This window comes from Hemicordylus capensis, chromosome 1 (genome assembly GCF_027244095.1).
Source record: "Hemicordylus capensis ecotype Gifberg chromosome 1, rHemCap1.1.pri, whole genome shotgun sequence".
Classification (NCBI taxonomy): Eukaryota; Metazoa; Chordata; class Lepidosauria; order Squamata; family Cordylidae; genus Hemicordylus; species Hemicordylus capensis.
The window spans coordinates 216268599-216291237 of record NC_069657.1 but is presented as its reverse complement, the minus strand read 5'-3'; the positions used below and the strand labels follow the sequence as shown (position 1 = coordinate 216291237).

The following is a 22639-nucleotide window of genomic DNA, read 5'->3' as shown; positions in this document are numbered from 1 at the left end:
TGTATGTCATCTGGGAACTTCATTTAGTTCAAAATGCAGCAGCCAGAATGTCTCTGGTTTCTCAGAGATATATTATGCCTGTTTTAAAACAGTTGCACTGGCTACCAGTATGTTTCTGGGCAAAATACAAAGTGCTGGTAATTAGCTTTAAAGCCCTAGATGGCTTATGACTGGGTTACCTAGGAGCACCGCCTTCAGTACGATCCTCATCACATATTAAGGTCATTGGGAGAGGTTTGTCTCCAGCTGCTACCAGCTCTCCTGGATGTTTTTCACACCTGGCTTTTAGTTTGCATCAGCTCCGGAATGAAGGTGTGCGTTGATGTATCGGCCAAATTTACCCCGAAGTCCCTGCAAGCTGTCGGGGAGGAGTGCACACACAATTCATGTTTTTCATTGCACATTAGAGTATAGCCCGATTTATATCTGGGGTTAAAAAATCCACAGCGTGACAGATGGAAAACTTAGGATGATATTCAGCGCAATTAATTCCAGTTGGGAAGCAAAACCTGGCTTCTGACCCAGTAATCAAACTGCAGCCTATAATTCACAGACAAGATCATCAGATAGTCACCTGATGATGTCCAGGTAGCACTTGGAATGGCCTATGTTAAATGCCATATAACAATGTGAATAGGTTGACACCATATGACCTAGGGATAGTCACACTTCCTGTAGAAACTATATGTGCACTTAATTGAATTAACTCTTTAGATTTGGACAGTTATGGGTGTAGAAAAGAAGATGAAGGATAAACATTTCTCTCTGTGGGATGGATGTGGTAATGATTGAATCTGGATTTATATTGCCTTGGACTCTCAGATGTTTGAGGAGCAAAGACATGACTACCTTTTCATCGGACATAGTTGGAGTTTCCCCCCTGAAAGGAATACAAAATTATAATGAGGAATATAGCTCTCTAAACCATATCCCTGAGTTCTCCATCAGTAGCTTTTAATTGGTTTGTCAGGCTGATGGTCTTATCTCTCAGCTGAAGCCAACCAAATTGAATGAAGGAATAGCTTTGGGTATGGTCCAAGTGACTTTGCTGGAGAGCATCAACATCATTAACAGCATAAATTTAATCCTGTTTTTCACTTGCCACCTACTCAGTATATGTTCTGGATTTGTTTATACAATAAAGATGCATTGAAACCATTTCTGGGATTTTGTTCAGGGTTTTTTTTTTCTTCATCTGTTTTGCAAACTGAGGGGGGAGATTGGGAAGAGGCAATGATCAGTGGACAAACTGGTAAACCAAGTCCAGATCAGTCACCAGGCTACAGAGTTTTTTTTAACTGCTCTTGGACAGACCAGTTATGTGCCTTATTCTTTATTTAGTAGACGTTTAAGTTTGAACAAAAGCTTATTGGAACTCATATAATTCAGATTAGGCTGGAGTGGTTATATTTATTAAATGGGAAGGTGTGGTAGATCCACCCTACAATGTGAAGAGGAGTTACTTTTATCACTCAAGTAGTTAAATGAGGTTTGGAGTGTTTGTTTTCCCCTAGGCCAAAAACTATAGGGTTTTTTTTTTTTTTAAGGAGGCACACATTTGTATATCATTATTCTCATCATCATACCTGTCATCTCTCTGGAATTAAACTTACGCAACATGAATTTTTATGAGGTTCCATCTTAAATCCAACTGAAGCTTTTACAAAAAAGGAAACCTGGTTAGTAAGTCAGGATTCTTATTGTAAGCTTTGGCTGTGATTCAAAGATAGGTGAGCACTCATGCAGCTTATGTACCCAGTTTATTTTTCCTTGAGTTACAGCTGATCTATGCATCCAGATAAACCACATGATATAGAGTTCTAGGGACTGTACCATTTAAGACTGGAGGTGAGGGACTGCATATTTGAATGTTCTACTCTGCCTTCCTTTGTATCCCTAACTAAAATAAAACTATGAACTGTTAGAGTTTGTGTGCACAAATGCAATCATTACTTCTTGATACAGCAACCCTTATGGTTGAAAATATAGTATTGCTCTGCTGGATGGATTATCCTAGCTCACTGTTTCTCAGCCTTTGGGGACTGATGCCCCTTTCTGGTTTTTTGTTTTTGTTTTGTTTTTAATTGCAGCTCTCTTCCTAGTGAACCACTGCTCAGTGGTTCTCAATGTTGACTTTGCTCCTCTTGAAAGCCAGGACGGTCTGCTGAGTGAAAGGAGAGAGATTCTTTTGCCCATTTGTTATGTTGAACTTCAGTAAACATGCTCAGTAGAAAGGAGACTCTTCATTGCTCATTTCCTTCAGACTTGTGCATGTGTTGGATGGTGCAGACAGGAATATCCCAAATTTGTCACTGGAACTTTGAACATTTCAATCCACTTTGTATTGTGAGAGTGATACAAAGTTGGATCCACATAGATGATTGCAATAAAAAGTGGGGCTGGGAAGATCTCTACCTGAATCTCTGCAGCGCTAATGCCAATCAGAGATGGACCAATGATCTAATTCAGTATAATGAAGCTTCATGTGTGTACAAATGCAAAACAAGGAAAAAATAATGCAATTTCACATGTGTGCAACAAAACAAAGCAAAGGGGAAAAAACTTCCAGCATCCTCAGCTGCATTGGCCTTTGGCTGGGGATTATGGGAGTTGTAGTCAACAACATCTGGGAATCCTTGTTAGAGGGAACACTGCTGCTGAGTATTAACTACTTTCATCCCCTCTGGTTATGAGCCCTTGAGAAATACAAGGCAGTGAATTATCTCACAGCTGCTTAAACTATGAGATAATCTCTCCAATGTTTGTCAACTTAAACATCATTTGGAAAGTAGACTTCTTTCAGTTCCTGACAGTTCACGATTACTGCTTCTGTTAAACAAAGAGATATAGATTCCTTAACAAAACGCAGTACCCTGAAGGAAAAAATATATATAAAGTAAGAAAAATGACAAAATAATTTCCAATTATTTGGAAAGATAGGAAGATGGGAAAGATAACTTGTGAAACTGTAATATTGATTCCATTTTGCAAAAGTACAATTCAATTTTCTATTATTATTATTATTTCCAGCATTGATTTGTGAAACACTAGTATATGAATAGTTCATTTGAGATGTGCTATTTGCTGCAGTTGTTAGGAAGGCATTATGCCTCTCTCCTTCTTCAGAAAGGCTAAAAGCCTCAGACTGATTTTAAAAGCAGAAGCTATTTAGGAGGCAGAAATGAAAACTAGCCAAGAGTTGTTGTGATGAAGAATATTGTCATTGGAGCAGGACATTCAGAGATGGTTTCATACATACTTGTTCATAACTTGATGATTGCAGCATCTAGTGATGGTGTGCATTTGTGAATGGGCATCACAGCTACAAACCACAAACAACAGGTGAAGCTTTGCTGTCACCCTCATCCCAATACCTTTCAGTAGTCTGACCTGCTGCCAGTCATAACATATACAGTGATCATCTGATGTGCATGCATGGGTGAACCAGTCCTCAGGTCACCAGCAAGATGGTGGAGAGATCCTGTCCCTTCAAGAGCTTTGTGGGAAAGTGGCTGGTGGTCCTTTGAGATCTTTGTAGTAAGGAAGGATTCAACAGGTGCTGGTTCTTCCGCTGCATAGGAGCAAGAAAGGAAGATCCTTACCTACAGACCTCTTTCTTAGAGCTTTTAAAACAATTGGAGCTATCCAAGGTGGAATTTGGGAACAACAACTAGTTTAGCAAAATTCAGAGTACTATAAGCAGTTGTTAAATTGCTTTGTAGACTTTCATTTCTGTAGCTGCATGCAATAGAACCAAGGATCAAGATCATTGCTGTGAGGCAACAAGTAGACTTATCGAGAAAATAGTTTTAATTCAGTCAACTTGCATATCTTTTTCTCTTAAAGGCTGGACTACAGTGGACCTTCAAGGGAGTTCTTTTTCTTGGTGTCAAGGGAGCTCTTCAACCCATATTATGGCTTATTTGAATATTCAGCCAATGATACATACACTGTACAAATAAGTCCCATGTCTGCTTTTGTGGACAATCACCATGAATGGTAAGAACTCTTAGTCATCATTTTCTATTCTTTTCTGTTATTTTTGTAAATTATTAGACAGCCTTGCCCATGGAACTAACTTGCTTCTCTTACTATGAAATTTCATTAGTTCAAGGTAAAATAGGTTATTTCCTCTGTCAAATAACAGAGGAGATAGCATGGCAAATAAGTTCCTTTCTTAATGTTTTATGGCATGCTCAAATCAACAGCAAGCCACAAGCAATTGGTACTGGAGGTTATGCAAGGTCATTGTGAGCTTCTCCAGAGCCTTCCCACCCCTGAGCTGTGATCCTTCGGTGCCAAAAAAACCCAAACAGCAAACCCATCAAAACACAAGAACTACAACAAATCATGGGTAGTCTAGGATTCTGTAAATAACTCAACTTCAGGTACAGTATTAAAACTGCTTCTTCATAATTCAGCAGCGAAATTTGTTTTTCCTTTTCTCTTGAATTAAACACTGCTCTTGTTTCTCACATGGTCAGCAAGGCTGTGGTTTTGTAAATAACTACTGTGGTTCTTAAAAGCTCCATGGGACTCCAGAATTTGTACTAGAAAGCAGACAGTCTTTACTGTGTCAACTCTTGGGGCATGAAATGCAGAATAACATTAAACCCAGAGTCAAGTCAGCCAGCAAGAGGAGATTTCATTCAGTGTTTACTCCATCTCACTGATTTGAACCCTTTCCATGAATACAGATTAGAGGGGCAATGGAAATGACCCATTTTTCTTAAACAGGAAATAGTGCAGTTCCCAACAGTAGTTTGAATTGTTTTGCATTGAATTTTTTTTTAACCATAGGGTCAGTGTCAAACTGAAACACACCTTAGCAGATGCCTGACCTACATTGTCTACACAGCAATGAATAAATAAATAATATTGAAATCTGCATAAATACAATGTTATTCTCGCTTGAAATAGACAACATGACTTGCATTAAAAATATACATCAATTGGCTTTCCGCAAATAGGACACTGCAGCTGTGTCTCTGTAATGTCCATAATCCATAAACCAAAGAAGTATCCCCCCCCCAAAAAAAGATGTTAATTTTTCCAAAATAAGGGAACATAGTTATACATCTTCATCCCAACAGCCTTATGTGACTAAAGAAACTGCTTCACACCTACGAAAGGCTGGTCTAAGGTTGCATAAGATGCCCTAAACTATCTTTAGATTTAAAAACTACAGATAGTTGGAGCACTTCCAATATGCCTCTTTCCCCTCCCACCCCCATCCTTTCACTGTGACTTTTAAATTGGTCCCAATTGAAGTATTATACTATTGTCACTTGTGGATTTCCCCCCTCATGGACCGATGTCTCATCTCTCTGATTCCTGGGGTTTCCAGCTCTGTGGGTTTTTCTGTGCCCGTACCCACCCTTTTGCAGAGCTTGCTGTTCCTTTAACAACCTGCTTCGCTTGCAGAAATCCAGCAGGTAAAACATTTCTCACACCTGCCCTTCTGAGCTGAGAAAAGCTTCACCTTATGAATTTTCTACCATTGTGATAATGCCAAAGACACAGGAGCCTTGCCAGAAAAAAGTGGGCAATTACTTCCTCCCATGGAACTTCCATCTTTCAGAAGACTGATTGATAGGAAAGTTGTGAGAACCCAGAATATGATTCAAAATATGATTTGCCATGAGCCCTACTGCCTACGAAAAGATCATCTGGAGAGGTTCACCTGCGGCTGCCGCCAACTCATCTGGTGGCTACTCGGGAACAGGCCTTCTCCATTGCAGCCCCTGGACTTTGGAATGTGCTCCCTGTTGAGATAAGAGCCTCCCCATCTCTGGCAACTTTTAAAATGGCGCTGAAGACACATTTATTCACCCCGGCTTTTAATTAGATTTATAGTTTTAAATAATTGTAATACTGGGTTTTAATTTTTTTAATCTTTTAAATGATGTTAATTGTTAATTGATTTAATCTTTTAAATGATTTTAATTGTAAACTGCTCAGAAACGTTGGGTGGTTTATTTAAATATTTTAAATAAATATCAAATCCTATGCCTCCATCATAAATACTCTATGTCCATCATAAATACCTAGGTCCTATCCTTACATAGTGAATTTTTAAATATTTCATTTCCTAAAAGGTAGATCCCCTGTGTGCAGAATCTTAATGCAGTTTCATATCTAAATAATAATGTTATGAACATGTAATGCGAAAAACAAAAAAAAAGGCCCTGTCAAATTACTTTGTTTGAATGGAATCTCAACAATTTTATTTGATGATTTACCTTGGTCACTTTTATGAATTGTGCTGAAAAAGCTAATAGCTGAACCAGCAAGAACTCTGATTTGATATCTTAACTTTTTTCTCTTTTAGGTTCAGGTTTAGTGGTCGAATTCTTGGTCTTGCTCTGATACATCAGTATTTGTTAGATGCCTTCTTTACACGGCCATTTTATAAAGCCCTCCTCAGAATGTGAGTAGAAATTCAGATTACATGAAGTGTAATGCATTGGTGTATAAATTTATTGTCCCCAAAAGATATACCCATATAAAATATACCTGTATAAAATAAAATAATTTTAAGAAATGCTCCCATTTCTACATATTAATAGAGCAATTGCTATATTTTTGATGATGCTGAATTCTGAAAGATAAAATAGAAATGATTTTTTTTAAATGAAAGTGGTGGGTTTCACTTTGTGTCTTAGGGTGGGGGGAAGCATCACAAATTAAATAATTACCCTTGTTGTTAGGAAAGCCCACAGATGTGAATAAGTCTACTTTCTACAAAGGAATATAGCAACTAGCGTTCTTTAGATGCCCCAATTTTTTGTAGATGCTTCCTAGTATTGTAAGAATATTCTGTCACTTCTCTTCATTAGCACATGCTTCTCCCACCAACACTACCATCAAAACCATTTCTGTTTCACTAATCTGTTTACTTGTCTATGTTAGACTATGTGACCTGAGTGACTTGGAATACCTTGATGAGGAGTTCCACCAGAGTTTGCAGTGGATGAAAGACAATGATATACATGATATTCTAGATCTCACCTTCACAGTAAACGAAGAGGTCTTTGGACAGGTATGCACCATTTTTCTTTCAAAAAGTATGTAGGGAAGATGACTCCTATATTGCTTGTTAACTTTCACTTTTCTTTCTGTATTCTCTGGCCAGAAAATCTCCTTTGCTGAGACATGTTAATTTCATTGCTGCCATGAATGAAAGGTCTTCTCTACCCCGCTAAAATACTGATTCATGTTAAAATTTAAAATGATGCAGTATTAACATCTTAATAATAGGTTGAGGTCCCTATTAAGTGCCTAACTGCGAGAGCTGTCTGTTGTTTTTAAATAATTGTTGTTTTTAAATAACTTATTATTATTGATTGTAATCTGTCATATTGTGTTTTAGCATTGTTTTATTGACGTATTGTGTATATTTGTTACTACCATTTTTGCTGGCCAATGGCCGTAATAAAACTGATGATGATGATGATGATGATGAACATCTTTTCCTTGTTCAGTATAGGTTTCCAGTTTAAAGACTGGAAAAGGCTGTTTCTGATCTGCATACAATGTTATCAGCATTTGGAGACTGTGGGCCTGTTATTCCTTGTCCATATCAACTGTTTAGCATTTAAAGGCAATGGGTGTAATATAGAAACAATGAGAAGAGCTTGATTCCATTGTGATCTGTGGCATTTCTGCCCCATAGGTTTCCATAGGAACTGAGGGTGCCTGTATCAGGGCCACTCCATGATGGTGGAGTTCCTTCATTCATCAGAGAGTATGCAGTTTGTCTCCAGTAATTCTGGAGGCTGAGCAAGGGAATGCCTCCCCACTTGTAGTCGTTTTGAAACTTGATTCATATGGTACCTCTGTGGTGCAGCTATTGCCTGAAATTGACAGGCATGGCTACGTTTCCATATCACATAGTAATGTGTGGAGGCAGCAACTATATTAGTTTGGGGGTTGCTTCCCATGCTAGAGTATAGGCCTTTGCACCGATGGTGATGCAGCTTTATCATGGGAAGCTATCAGAGTGACTGGTCTGGTCTGGTGGGTGCTTGAAGAAACTATCACAGTGATGTGGAATTATGTCCAGAAGAATTTTTTATTTGGCACCCGTCATGATAAAGCAGCCACATTATGAATTGGTCGCTCTTTCTTCACTGTGTGTTTGGAATTTGGAAAGAGTTGTTTAAAATGCTGCGTTGCGTTATATGAGAATTCTTGTTCCAGTGTGTAGATTAGGAAGCACTCTCTTGCTCTTTTCTCTTTCTTTCTTTCTTTCTTTCTTTCTTTCTTTCTTTCTTTCTTTCTTTCTTTCTTTCTTTCTTTCCCCTGCAATGTGTAAAGGCTAGTTGTATCTCTCATTTTGTAGCCTTTTAATTGGTATTTCATATCACAGGCTAAAGAGAGAGATTTCAGCTTCTTTAAGCCACCTAGGTTTCACAACTTGAATAGGACTTTAATCAGCCAGTTGGAACATTAGTACAGCTTGGTATACCAAAGAATATGTTTACCATATATCCTTTGTAACCTTTTGGTGGGTGTTTTTTGTTGTTGTTGTTTGCTTTTGATCTTTAAGATTACTGAACGAGAACTAAAGCCTGGAGGTGCTAACATCCCAGTCACGGAGAAAAACAAGAAGGAATATATAGAGAGAATGGTGAAATGGAGAATTGAGAGAGGTGTTGTGCAGCAAACGGAGAGTCTAGTACGCGGTTTCTATGAGGTAAAAAACAAACCTAATTCTATTTTCAACATACCATTATATATTAAGTGCCCCCAACATTATACAATTTAGCAGGATTATTTATGAGCCATGATTAATCCATGTCCTGCAATGGACTAAATTCCACTGGGAAGCATTGCATTGTCTTTAGTACTATATGGGCAAAATTAATCATTGACGCTGCTGAGTCAAGTAATAAGTCTACATTATATAAGGAACTGGAAAATGTAATGATCACTGTTCATGCTGCTCACAGACAACAGATAATTTATGGTCTGAGAAACCAATCATTTAGCCTGAGTACAGCATGTCAATGTTACACAAGATACTGGTAGTTTTCATTGCCATTGGATAGACTTTCAGTTCTTCCCAAGCTATTCCGGCATAATACCTTCTTATGCCAGTGCTTGTAGATGGGATATCAGCTACAAAGATGGACATTATTATATCAAGTCGTTATAATAGCTTTCTAGTAAGCAGTGGTACCTTGTACTGGCAGTAAGAGACCAAATACCAAGCATCCTTCTGGACTCTTTCTCATACCAGCCTGGCCCATTTTCCATGTAAACGGTGCTAATGTGAAAAACCCAATTTTTCCAGGAGGCAGGGCTCTAAGAATCATCACTCATATTAGCATATTACCAGCAGTGATTCCTGAATGTTTGTGTAATGCCAGTGGAGTGAGTCCTGCTGGGGCATGTATGGTTCTGTATGGTGAGGTTGGGCTATCATCTCCTTATCTGGGAGTTATTTTATTACTGTTTTCTGTATCATTTTGTTTTGCAAATACTGCAGCCAAATGGGAAGATCAAACTTCTTTTAATTTAAGTTTCTTTAGTGAAATATTGTACACAAAAAGATATGTTATTGTATACTGGGGAATTCCTTCAGTAGTTGGTAGAAATAAAAATGAAATAGTAAGGCATATGTTTTGGATTTATTTCTTTTCCTTCCTAGGTTGTTGATGCTAGGCTGGTGTCTGTATTTGATGCAAGGGAATTGGAACTGGTTATTGCTGGCACTGCAGAAATTGATTTAAGTGACTGGAGAAACAACACTGAGTACAGAGGAGGTGACGTCTTCTAAAATATACACATATATATATATGTATACATTTTAATGACTGTGAGTCTTTAGTCAACCTGGGTGGTCACAGTCTGAATAAACCGAAAGCAGTAACTTCTTTAAAGAGTCAAATGAATTATTCTAATTTAATTTTAGAGATTAATTTGTTGAAAAGTAATGTTAGAAACCATGTGCTCACATTTTAAGCATACTTCAGAGGGCCTGGATTGTCCCACTTAGCTTTTGGATTAGGGGCAGGCATTTCATTTGATGTAACGGATAAAATCCAAAGCAACACAGCTGGTAGCATGTGAAATGGTGTAGTTTAATCTGAGTTATAAAGGTATAGCTGAGGTATGCTCAGCTATCATTTATTGCAGATGGTAAAGAGGGCAAGAGCTTAGGCTTTCCAGTGAAATATGAGAAGTCTCCATCTTCAGCGATATTTCCATGACAGATATCTTTGAATTCATTGACATTTGGAGTTCATTCTTGGCTGTTTGAAAAGGATTCAGAATATGCTTAGACAAGCCATTGAGATCAGAGCCTTGATAACATTCTTCTGAGATGTCAGTGTGCACAATTGAACATTCACAAACTGACATACATGATAATGATAATGGACACAAACTTATTAAAACTTCAATACATGCCTATTGATATATACATATGTACAGCTGAGATGAAAAGAGCTATTTTAGATAAGCCAAAAGGCTTGTGTGTTCACTTGCGGATTTTTGATATGGTTTTGTTTTTAAAAAGCAGAGTCCCATGTTACATTGCTAACTAGGTTTGCGATTCTCCTCAGTTTCAAGAATGGTTTCCCATTGTGTGGAGAAGGATGCTTTTCAGGAAACATGAGGGAATATAGTTCCAGGATTGTTTGAATCATGTTTTTTTAAAAATAGTTTTTCATTGGGTTTGTGTTTTTTTTAAAGATTTGATACAAAATGTGTTACAAATTACTGGAAAACTACTCATGTTTCCAGACATTCATGTTGTGACTACTATTTGGTGCCCTTTGGCTACTGTTTCCTGTCAGCATCATTTTCTGCTTCTTTCCCCCTCTCTGCTTAGGGCCAAACTAGGCATGACAATAAAACTGTATTTACGTACAGTATCTCCATCTCTTTAAGGTTTTTCAGACAGCAAACACAGGGAGTTGCAGATTGTGTGTGTGTGTGTGTTGTTTGTGTTTTAATAGGGGACAATTTCCATTGAGAAAATGGTAGGGAAAGACCCCCCTCACTCCATACTTCTGTCCTGATCAAGATCTGTACCTCTGGCGGCTGTTTACAAAACTGTAAAGTGTCAGAGAAGCATTCATGAATTTCTGTCGTCATATTTAATGACGACAGAAATATAGGAATAGAAATATAGGAATAGAAATATAGGAATATATATTTAATGACGACAGAAATATATGCCCCTTGGCTTCATTCTTCCATCACCCCTCCCACTCTCTATCACAAAACTGTTATAAAACTTCCTGACCAAACATATTTGTTCTAAGCCAAGTTTAAGGCAAACACTTCCACTAGCATTTATTCAGGTTTTGTGGAGAAACTGGAATCTGCAACATAGGTTAAAACAAAAACAGGAGTAATCAGATATGGTTTGGCTCTTAGTCTGTTCGTCTAATATTTTTCTCATCTCAAAGGATAAGTGTCATTTCATTCCCTGAGCTTATTTCTCTCATTCTGCCAGCCTTTCTTGGCACTATAATGCTGCTCATGTTTTTGACCTGTAATATCTCTTAAATTCCCCATCCCTTGCTCCCAGAGTTTCCTTTTATGCATACTTGGGGCATGCCATGCCCATATTTCTTTCACCAGCCTCCTTCATATATCTTTATTTTCATTTGCTTGAGGCACACTAGGGACACGGACATTCCACTGAGAGCTTAGACTAGCTTTAGCTATTATATTTTGTACTTGGGTACAGAGGCTCAAATCCAAAAAAACTGGCCTCTCTTCTGAAGGATGTACATGTAAAATTTGACACATGTTCCTGTGTCAAAAACAGAAAAGCACTGCCCATAGCTGCTCCTAAATTGATGAACAACCTTAATCCAGAAAAATAATAATGTTGTCCAGTTTTCTTGGAAGGGGTTTGAAGCAGAGAATTGTTAGAACTTAATCGCTTTTATGAAAGCTGAGTTAGGAAGTCCAGAATTGGAACCTCTTTAACAAATAGCTTCTCACATGCCTTCATTCTTTTCTGGCACAATGGCCCAAAACAATATGGTCTTCATTCTGATCCAACAGGGTACCATGACAATCATATCGTAATTCGATGGTTCTGGGCTGCTGTAGAAAGATTCAACAATGAACAGCGTCTAAGACTGTTACAGGTAAGAAATCAGTTGATGTGCATAGAATACTTGCTCTTGTTCCATCTTTAAATGTTAAACTACCCAATCTAAGCAAGTAGAGCCTTAAAGTAGAGCCTGTGACTGCACAACAGATGAATAGCTTAATAACTATCTCCCAGTAGTATGGATTGTTATAAATGAAAATAATAATTCTAGCATATTGTATTTGGCTTACCATTTTAATGGCTTTGAATACAAGAAAAAAGTTGCATGGTTATATTTGTGTTATTCCCTCCACTTAGGGCTCCATAAGTGATGGAGCCAGTCTTTGTGTTTGGTCTGCCTGGCCTTTGTCTAGAAGGTAGAGAGGAAGAGTTCCTTTCTCACTCCTTCAAGGTCTGCCCAGCAGAGCTGCTACTGCTATATCATCATCAAGCTGTTCTCTTTATTTGCACACAACTGTGTTCTTCTTGGGTATGGATTTTTCAAGCAAAAGTTTACTCTAAAAAGAAAAGCATACATATCTGCTGCACACACAGTTACAAGACAAATGCCCTCCCTGCTCAAAGAGAGACCGGGGGGAGCAGTCCATGTAACAACTGGAGACTTTCATCCTGGATCTCTCCAGTCATTTTCATTCCCAGATCAGTCCTTGGGCAAATATGGCCAAATCTTGCTTGTATGATGTTTTGAAGCCTAAGAATATAATCTTACCCCACTTTCCCCTTTTACCCTCTTCCTTTGTTGCCCTTACTTTCCTCTTCTTTTCCTAGTCCCTTTCCCGAGTTTTCTTTTCTTTTTATTTTACATTTTACAGTTCCTAAAAGTAGGACATGATACATTAATTTAAGTCCTTTTAACAACTTTATAATTGGCAGCTGCTAATAATATGTCTCAATTTGTCTAATGCCTAGTTTCATTGTTGGAAGCAAATAAATGTTAAAATAATATTAATAACTAGCTTAAACTGTGCAGAGCATCCATGTGCTTCTACATGATTGCTCTCCTTACCCCCTACCACATCCCCCCTCACCTCAAACATCTCTCCACCCTCTCCTGAGCCTCATTCCTGCTCCTCCAAACTCCTCCTCCTCCATCCAGTTGCTTCCATCCCCTCTTGGTCATTCCTGCATCCCTTTACTCTATCCCCCTCAGCCCTCTTGGTCACGGCTGCAGTGTTACTGCGCCTATTGGCCAAACTACAGCCCCCTAACCCCAGAGACCTCCTCACCCGAGCCCTGCTGCTGCTCTCCCCACAGGACCAGCAGCAGTTGACCAGGCCCTTCCTTTCTACCCCCACTGCCATGGCCGTTCGTTCCCCTCAGGCTCCTGACAGGCCTGTGCCCATGCCTTGCCTGCCTGCTTTCCTCCACCAATGGCCTCGGTAGCCCCAAACAGCAGCAGTGGTTGGCTGGGCCTATCCTTGCTGCCAATAGGCACCTCCATGGCTGCTCGTTCCCCTCAGGCCACTGACAGGCTCGGGTCTGTCCCTCACCCTTCTTTCTTCCTCTCTTCCTCTCCCTTCTTTCTCTCTCTCTCTCTCTCTCCTCCACTCGCTCTTCCCTTCTGTCTTTCTCCCCGCCCCCTCCTTTCCTGAGTTAACAGATCTTGTTCATCTTGTTTCCTCATCTAATTCACACAACGGCAGCCTCCTTCTCCTGAAGGGGCTCTTTCCTCCCTCAGAACCCCTCTCTTCGCAGACCCCTGCCCACTATCATTCATATATAGATAGATAGATAGATAGATAGATAGATATTCTCTCCTCTACATCTTCTGACCAGTAACAGTTGCATTCCAACTGACCTTAACCATCACAGGTTCCTCCTCCCTATCTGCATATGGAATCCCCACTGCCCAATCGCCATGGTGCTTCTGCTCTCTCAGGCTTCTCCTACCTATCTGCATATGGAATCCCCACTGCCTAATCAGGTGCTTCTGTTTGCGAACTTTCGCGAGAGCTGCCACACACGAGATTAGCCACAAGTATGCCTTAGATAATTATAGATAGATAATGATGATGATTAAGATTATGATTAAACGTTGTTAGCCACGCCATTAAAAATTGTTCTCTGGGTGGCTCACAACACAGCATTAAATCATCAAGCAAAAACACATAACAAATGAAATCACAACACACACACACCCCCAATACAAAACAATTTAAAACCCTTTTTAAATCAGTCTTAAAAATCAAGTTTAAAAATCAAAATTTAAAAGGCCTAAGGAAATAAAAAAGTATTTACCTGGCTTCTAAAAAAAGAAAGTGATGAACCCAGGCAAACCTCACTGGGGAGGCTATTCCATGAATGGGGTGCAACCACCAAAAAGGCCCTCTCCTTTTTTGTGAGGACAGCACTACATGAAAAGTGTTCGTTCTTTTACATGTGGTATTGTACTACATGTAAAGTAAGATGGTTACTTCTGTGTCATAGTTGCAACAGCAAACTGCTTCCCTTTGGTTAGCTCCCAGATTCCATGCATAATTCAGAAAACCCAGTCATGAGGATTGCCAGAACTGGACTCAGAGTAGTCTACATGATCAGTGTGTTTACGTATTTCTAGTGCAACACAGCAACAAACTTTGAAAAAGTGGTTTTGTGGCAGCAATCATACTGCAGATGATTGGCTACTTTTTCTTTAATTTGGGCTGGTTGCTGTAATAAAATTGACAAACCACTGTTGAATGACAAAGTCTGTTTTGATCCTGATCTCCGTCTAAGATACCCGAATATCCCTCCTCAGTCATAAAACTCCTTCTGCCAGACCTTACTTATAAAGGCTGCCTCCACGAAATCCAAAGCACCCATCTTGTCATACCTGCTAATGCTGTAGTTTGAGGTCCAAGTGAATATATGAAGCTTATCTATTCTGACGGGCAGTAGCTTCCCAAAGGCTCAGGCAGAGTTATTTCCCATGCTCCCTGACCCTTTTTAGCTGGATATGCCAGGGATTGAGCCTGGAACTTTCTGCGTATGCTTACATAAAGACATAATCCTGAAAATTGTGCTATCTCTGAATGAAATAGGCATCCATAGATACATGTGAATATGGAATGGATTTCGTTTTTTCTTCAAAGTCAGCATACAAGAATTCCACCTCATTTTTAAAAAGATTTAACATAAGAAACAGTGCTGAATGCACAAAAATCAAAGTTTTACTTTTTCATGATGTCCATTTACAATATTTTTGCTTTGAATTTCAGTTTGTTACAGGCACTTCTAGTATACCTTATGAAGGATTTGCTTCTCTGAGAGGAAGTAATGGACCAAGAAGATTCTGTGTAGAAAAATGGGGGAAAATCACTGCTCTGCCTAGGTAAAATAAAACTGAGAATCTTAAACATAAATCTAATGGGTATTGAAAATTCAGGGTTTATATCTATCTGTCTGTCTGTCTGTCTGTCTGTCTTTAAACATGTGTATACCACTAAAGGCCTGTGTCTCTAGGTGGTGTGCACGATTAAAAATACAAGGCACAAAAACTCAAACAAGCCACATAATTAAAAACAATACAAACATTTTAAAAGAATTTAACATCTACTTAACTAACCAAAAAGCATGGCTAAATAGGTGTGTCCTGAGGTTCTTTCTGAAGGCTGCCAGGGATACTGAAACTCTAATCCAAGCCAGGAGTGCATTCTAAAGTCTCGGGGTGGCTATAGACAAGGCCCGACCAGCCCTTGGTCACCAGCAGATAACTCAAGTTATTTCTCTCATCAGCTTTTGGGATTGTGTGAACAACACTTCTTTCGAAATTGGCACCTGTACTACATAGACTGAATGCCAGTATTTCAAGCAAAGCTCTGCTCCTTCGTTCTGCGCAGAGCTGAGCTGAAACTACTTGTCTTGAAACTACTTGTGTTTTCATTTTCTAGAGGCTTCAGCAATTCTCTGCACTCGTTGCAGATATGCCTTGATGCTGTCTTTCTCATGACCATTCGCCCCTTCGGCCCTTCACCCCGTTTGCCCACGATGCCATTTACTCAGCTTGCCAGTAGGCAAGTCTATGCAGAACAGACTTGGCTACATCCTCCCTTGGGCAGCAAGCTGCTCCCAGTTCTCATCAATATGCAACTCATGCCTAAAGATTTTAAAAAGCAGAAAGCTATTGGATATTTCTAGAAAGATGCCACCTGAATAAGTGTATAGCAGTATGGATCGTTTCCATTACATATAAATTTATTCCGAATCTGGATAAAAATCTCGCAAATTTAGGTCAGAAAGTCCTGTATGATTTGCTTTATCAGAATCTTGTTTCAATGCAACTTTATAAGCCTTTTTACTTTTAATTATTACACTTTGAAATTAGTTGTTAGTTAAAGTTAGCAGAGCTGTCTATGGTTTCTCTCCCTCTCTGACTCCTTTTACATTGGTGCAGAGACCAGATTCATGCCATTTCCCTCCATAGTCTAGCGGAGACTCAACTGGAGTCAGCAATGCAAGCCTAATGAAATGGAAAAACTAACAGCTGGTGTTGCCTAGAGATTCTGCTCTGATAGAGCCTCCCCGCCCCTTCACAGCTAAAGCTGCGCTTATTAGTGACCTCCCGTCTCAGAAACCAACAACTGTTAATGTCTCCAACTGTGCTAGCACCAGGCAGCCTTGAGCAAATCTCTCTTTCTCAGGCTGAGTTCTCCACCTGTACAGTGAGAATAACAAGGGTCTGTGTCACCAGGTGGCTGTGAGGGTGAGCGAGATAAACCTGACCTGTGCATAGCATTGGTTATAAAATAAAGAATTTTAGCAGCCCTTCTGACTGCATAGAAACTTAGGGACTGATCTGGTCTTTCATTCTAAAAGGTTTTGCGTTGGTGATATTAGGTCACAACCCTAGCATGATTCAGTGGCATTTGTAAGCAAGTGAGAGCTTGCTTAAACAAAGCACGAGATAGCAATCTCTCCTCAACCTCCGCAACTCTGAGAAATGGTGCCTTGATCCCCTGTAAGCCAAGTGACCGCCTCAACCTCCACGCGGAGCAGAATGAAAGCAATGTGTTTTCCTAAGTTCCCTGGCTCCTCTGTGCAGAGTGCCTTCAGCCCTGAGCTGTACCAGCTTCAAAGGCTTTGCTGTGCAAACACTGCCGAATGCTGGCTGAGGCTGCCTGTATTCAAAGGCAAGGAGCATCCATGGGAGTCATCAGCAGGCTCTTCAAAGAAAGCCTGCAGCCCCTGTGCTGCTGGAAGTTGACTTGAAAGACAGCTTCGATATGCTGATGGGCCCAATCCTCTTAAACAACAAAATATATCATTAGGAAGGGATCTGCTGGAGCATATCAGCATTTTACTCATCCTTGTAGATGTAGGGCCAGACTAGATGTGGTGGGGGGCAGCTGTAGTTCTCTGTTGACATGTCTGCTTGGTTCACATCTGCAACAGAAAGGGATGTCTTTTTAAAAACAAACAAACCACAAAAGGAGTGCTCAAATGAGGAGACCTGAGCAGTGTTCCCTCTAACAGGGATTCCCAGATGTTGTTGACTACAGTTCCCAGAATCCCCAGCTGCAATAGCCTTTGCTTGAGGATTACGGGAGTTGTAGTCAACAACATCTGGGAATCCCTGTTAGAGGGAACACTGGACCGGAGTCTTCTTCTCCCTTATTTCTCCAAATTCTGTCTCTCCCCAGCCCAGCTCACTTCTAGCTTTAGAATCAGGCTGGAGAATTATTTCCAGGAATGGAAGTAAGGAATGTACAGTATACATGGGGTGGGAGGGAGGGTGCTCAGCTCCTTTCAGGTACACATCCCTTTTGTAGTAAAATGTAGATCCCCTCCCCAGGTTCGACAGGAACGAGGCAGGCATGTGGCCATGAAATGTGCCTGGCTGTCACCTCTGGTTTGGCCCTTAAGTCCTATTGCCCAAAGTCCTATGTAAGCTGTTTGAACTTGCATATGTGACCTTTCTTATTAAATTTTAATGGACTTTAAACCCAGTGTATCTTGACTGGCATGCCACAATCATATACGAACACTGCTAGGGAGAGTATATGGATAATGAAGGCTCCGTGAGCTAAGATAACATTTTACTGTTATCGGTAATGTGAGAGTCATGTGTGAACACTTTGTGCCCTAGGACTGCACTGTTGGCTGTTAGTATATCTTGCTTCCAGAACACTAAAGCTCTTTATCAAGGTAGGAGAGGACCTAATTCCTTCAATAGGCTTTGGTGTCCATTATAGAATAAGTAAAATAATGAGTCATACATTCTATAGATCAAGACTGTGGCATTTTTAACATCCAAAACGTGAAAGAAATTCTGCTCTTCTGTTAATTTTTTGTTTAATTCTGTTTCAGAGTTTGCCTAACAAACATCATGCCATGCCTTCTGACTGTGGAGAAGGAGCAACCTAAACAAACCCATTCTTCTTTTCTTTAGATGAGAATTCAGAGTTCCAAAACTAGGACCAGTTCACATAATACCCTCTTGATATATGAAGTTATGCTGTCCTCTGTTCCCATCTCATCCCCCCTTGTAGCTCATAGTGTCAGAGACTGCTGGAGAGCCTTCTCAGATGCGTTCTGAGAAGAGCACCTTTCTTATGAGCACCTAGAGCACCTTTCTGATGAGGCAAGGCTACAACACCTGGGGTTTTTTAGTTTAGAAAAAAGACGACTGCGGGGAGATATGATAGAGGTCTATAAAATCATGCATGGTGTGGAGAAAGTGGATAGAGAGAAATTCTTCTCCCTCTCACAGAACACTAGAATCAGGTAGGAGTGTGCACGGACCAGTCCGGGGCCATACAAAAGGCCTCAGGACCGGTCTGGAATTCAGCCGGTCCGGCGGTTTGGTGGGGGGAGGAGTGTGTCTTTAAGGGGGGGGATAGCACTTACACCCCCCCCGCACTTGGGCAGGGGCATAACTATAATAGGGCAAGAGGAGACAGTTGTCTGGGGGCCCACTGCCTCGGGGCAATCACATGACTTATTCCCCCAGCCACGCACCCGCCCGTGCTTCCTTCAGTTGTATTCATCCTCCAAAATTGATGTGAGTGTTAAGACCTGGAGCTACCAGAACAGCATGTCTTTCTCTAGTACCATTAAATGACTTGCATTGTCCACAACTCACAAAACCTTTTAAAAAATAATTTAGGATGATGTTCTATTGTGGCACATAGGTTATATGTGCCGCAATTTTACTATGCTTTTTGTTACCACTATTCAGCCTCATTTAAGATTTCTTTACTTCATGAGCTGAGTTTCAGTGGTGGTGGTGGGGGGGCATTTTAAAATCTTGTCTCTGAGCCCACTCCAACCTTGCTATGCCCCTGGCCTTGGGCCTAATCCAGCAGGGCTGTTCTTATGTTCTCCTTGCTGTCTTTCTCAGATTTCCTAAGGAGGGTTGAGCTGCTGCTCCTCGCTCTTCTCTTTTTTGGCTAACTACCTTATTGCCTTAACTATATCCTCTTCTGCCTGCTGTGGGTGAGCGAGCAGCCACAGTTTTTTCTTTGTGATAGCACTGGAGAAAGGGAGGAGAGAATGAGTGCTTGAAAGGATACTCCAGCTGTTTCTGACCGTATTTGCTGTGGGGGGTGGGGAGCAGAGGCAGGCTTGATGTTACACTTAACAAGAGGGTAAAGTGTGAATTAGCCTTCAGAGTGCTACTGTTCATGTTCTCAACCAGTGGAACAAAAATCAGTTCAGGTTGCCCCCTTGCCTAAAGTCATGGCCTAAAGCTGTCAGATGACCCTTGACAAAGTTCCTCCTTCCCTCACAGTAGGGCAGAAAGAAAGAAAGAAAGAAAGAAAGGCTCCGTCCCATCACAGGAGAATCCAACTTTTATCCCTTTTGGTTTTTTAATTTAAGAGATTAATTTAAATATAAATAATTTTAAAGCTTTGACACTTAATTTCTCTCACTTCTCTCAGTGGTTTTGAAAGAGAGAGAGAAATGCTTCAAATGATTAGAAACTGTACCTTCAGAGACTCCTGCTGAATACCAGTACCTGACTACTCAGTAAAAAGAAGGTTGAAAGGTAGAGACTCATTCCTGTTTAGAAGAGGCAGGGAAAGGATCAGAAATTCTCTTCATAATTTTTAATCTAGGGATAAACTAACCCCTAAATCAGGCTTTGATGGGAAAAGCTTGTTGGTTTGGTTTGGTTTGTTTGTTTGTTTGTTTGTTTGTTTGTTTGTTTGTTTGTTTGTTTGTTTGATCAATATGACATGAACTCCTAATGTCACTTAGGTGCTTTTTCTTTTTTATCCCTGCTCTTTTTCCAGAGCTCACACTTGTTTCAATCGTCTCGACCTTCCACCTTACCCATCATTCTCCATGCTCTATGAGAAGCTGTTGACAGCTGTTGAGGAGACAAGCACATTTGGACTTGAGTGAAATGCAAACTGTAGTGCCCATCTCCTTGGACCTCTTGTGGATCCCTCCTCAAAGAATACATGGATGTTTGTATGGCATTTCCTATAGGAAAACTATTTTACAATGCAACTAGAGTAACGAGACTTCACGAAAGAGCAAGGCTAGATTGCGGAGCCCTTACAAACTTATTCAGCCTCACAAGTACTCCACGGGGTACTTGCAAGGGGTGTGGTGTGTAGGGGAAAACCAACAGTCCAGCAATTGACGTTCCCCCCCTTCTGACCACCAAATGTTCAACATTTGGTATGATTTTAACTTTTTAAAAGAGGTGACAAGAATTAAGCAGCAGCATCAGGACCACTGCAAACTCTTCTGTGTCTCAAAATTTGATTTCACCAAAGTACTCAAATGGAGTTTTACCATGAAATATGATGTTGGTTAGCTGACTGCTAAATGAGTAGGAGGTCAAATGAAAGCACTGGGTTTTATTGTTTTATTTTTTGATTTGGTAGAATTTATTTCCCAATGGTACACTACTTTATGCCATATACAATACAATAGTAGAATATGCTATACAGTACATGCTATACCTAAGACTACGAGTGCCTGCATGGTGTGCACCATAAAGATCAATTTTTCTGGGGCTTAACAAGAATACGAAGGAGAGTCAGCAGCAGGAGACAGTGACTTGCCAGTTAGGTGACTTGTATAAATGTATATGCAAACAATGTGCAACAAAAGATGAACTATTATAAGAGAATCTAACAGTGATTGATTTTATGCTTTATACTGCATGAAGAGTGTTTTTAAAAAGGAAAATAACTAGACTTTATCACAGCATATCAGGAAAAAACTCTTACACAATGACTTTTGTTTATTTTTATAGGTTCATGATATTGAGTTCTTTAGAGTGTAAATAAGAAACTAGCAAACAAAATATTCTCTTCGGTTCTTTTCACTTTTCCATGCTTAAATTAGATATTGTTCTTCTGTGTTTGATTCTTTTAAGCACTCTGAAGGGGGGGGAAATATATATATATATATACCTTTTATTTTTATAAAAGTAAGATATTCCTGAACTATTTTTTGCACTGAATGTACCAAAGTCAAAGGGACAATATGATCTGACTGACAGAAAACTGCATCACACATACAAATCTATAGGGAGGTAGCTGCTTTAAAGAACTGAGCTTTCTTCACAGTGCCAGACTGAGCACATTAGGTAATAATTTTCTAAGTCTCACTACATGTAATAGTGGGTAATATGCCTTTATTTCAAATGCATTTGATTCATTTTTTCATTCATCAACTAAATTTATGTAATAGGGTTGAAAACAATTTTTTTGTATTTTCCCTGCAATATTTTTTTTTGTACAGCACTATTAAAAGCACTACAATGGATTTGGAAAATCAAGATCGCCAGCACCTAAAAAGGACAAACCTTCAATGACTCCACTCATGTTTAGCAGTGAATCATCTCCAAGATGAAAAGTGTTTGTAGTGTCTTTTTAAGCCTGCATTTTCACTGAGTAGTTTTCTTATCAATGTTTATTAAAATGAAGTACTTTTATATTATAGATCTGCAAGCATGACTCCACCACATCAAATAAGCATTTAATTTTAGAAACATACATAAGGGTTATTTCAGCTTATTCTCCACAAGGATTGCCCACACTAAAGGTCTCTTTTATGTGTTACAGTGTGGAGAGGATGGTCCAGTCTTCCGCTCTTATTATTCATTCCTATGATCACTGAACATTCTAATCACACATTCAGCCTAAAAAACCATTTCTAGAAACTACAAACCTATGACATTGAAAAGCCTGGCAGTGAGAGAGATAGAACTGAGATTGGGAGTGACCTCAGATCTTTCACTCTCTTATTGTAGCTGATGGGTGTTCCATGCATGCTTTTCATTCTAGTCATTGCTGTCATAAAAGCCACCTCCTCACCTGAAAGTGTGACATGGCAACAGTGATGTCATAAGGTGAAAATTGGTTTGACACCTTTCCTAATTAGAAGTTAGGTTCTGTTGAAGTAGAGGCAGCAGCTGGGGAAGTGAAGGCCAGCCAGAAAGGCAGAAGAAATGAGACCTACAGAAACATATCAATTGCCCAAACAAAATATTTTGGTGTCCTAAGTAGAATCCTGTCTAGCTTCTACTGCTTCTGCCCTTTCTCAAGTGTTGAAATAAAATTCAAACAGTTCAAAATCGACACACATATTTAACAAACATTGATCCAGACCTTAAAA

The 22639-nt window shown here is 39.7% G+C and overlaps 1 protein-coding gene across 7 annotated transcripts in view; it reads left to right on the top strand.

Annotated features, from left to right (window-relative positions):
• Positions 1-21963, top strand: part of HECW2 (HECT, C2 and WW domain containing E3 ubiquitin protein ligase 2) — a 259192-nt gene extending 237229 nt beyond the window's left edge. For all 7 annotated transcript variants that reach the window (XM_053283122.1, XM_053283121.1, XM_053283118.1 and 4 more), the window contains 8 exons: positions 3847-3999; positions 6332-6430; positions 6913-7042; positions 8552-8698; positions 9656-9770; positions 12031-12116; positions 15280-15392; positions 20296-21963. In XM_053283122.1, coding sequence (XP_053139097.1) covers positions 3847-3999; positions 6332-6430; positions 6913-7042; positions 8552-8698; positions 9656-9770; positions 12031-12116; positions 15280-15392; positions 20296-20407 — 955 coding nt within the window. In that variant the 3' untranslated portion in view covers positions 20408-21963. The remainder of the gene's footprint in view (positions 1-3846; positions 4000-6331; positions 6431-6912; positions 7043-8551; positions 8699-9655; positions 9771-12030; positions 12117-15279; positions 15393-20295) is intronic.
• Positions 21964-22639: the final 676 nt, after the last annotated feature.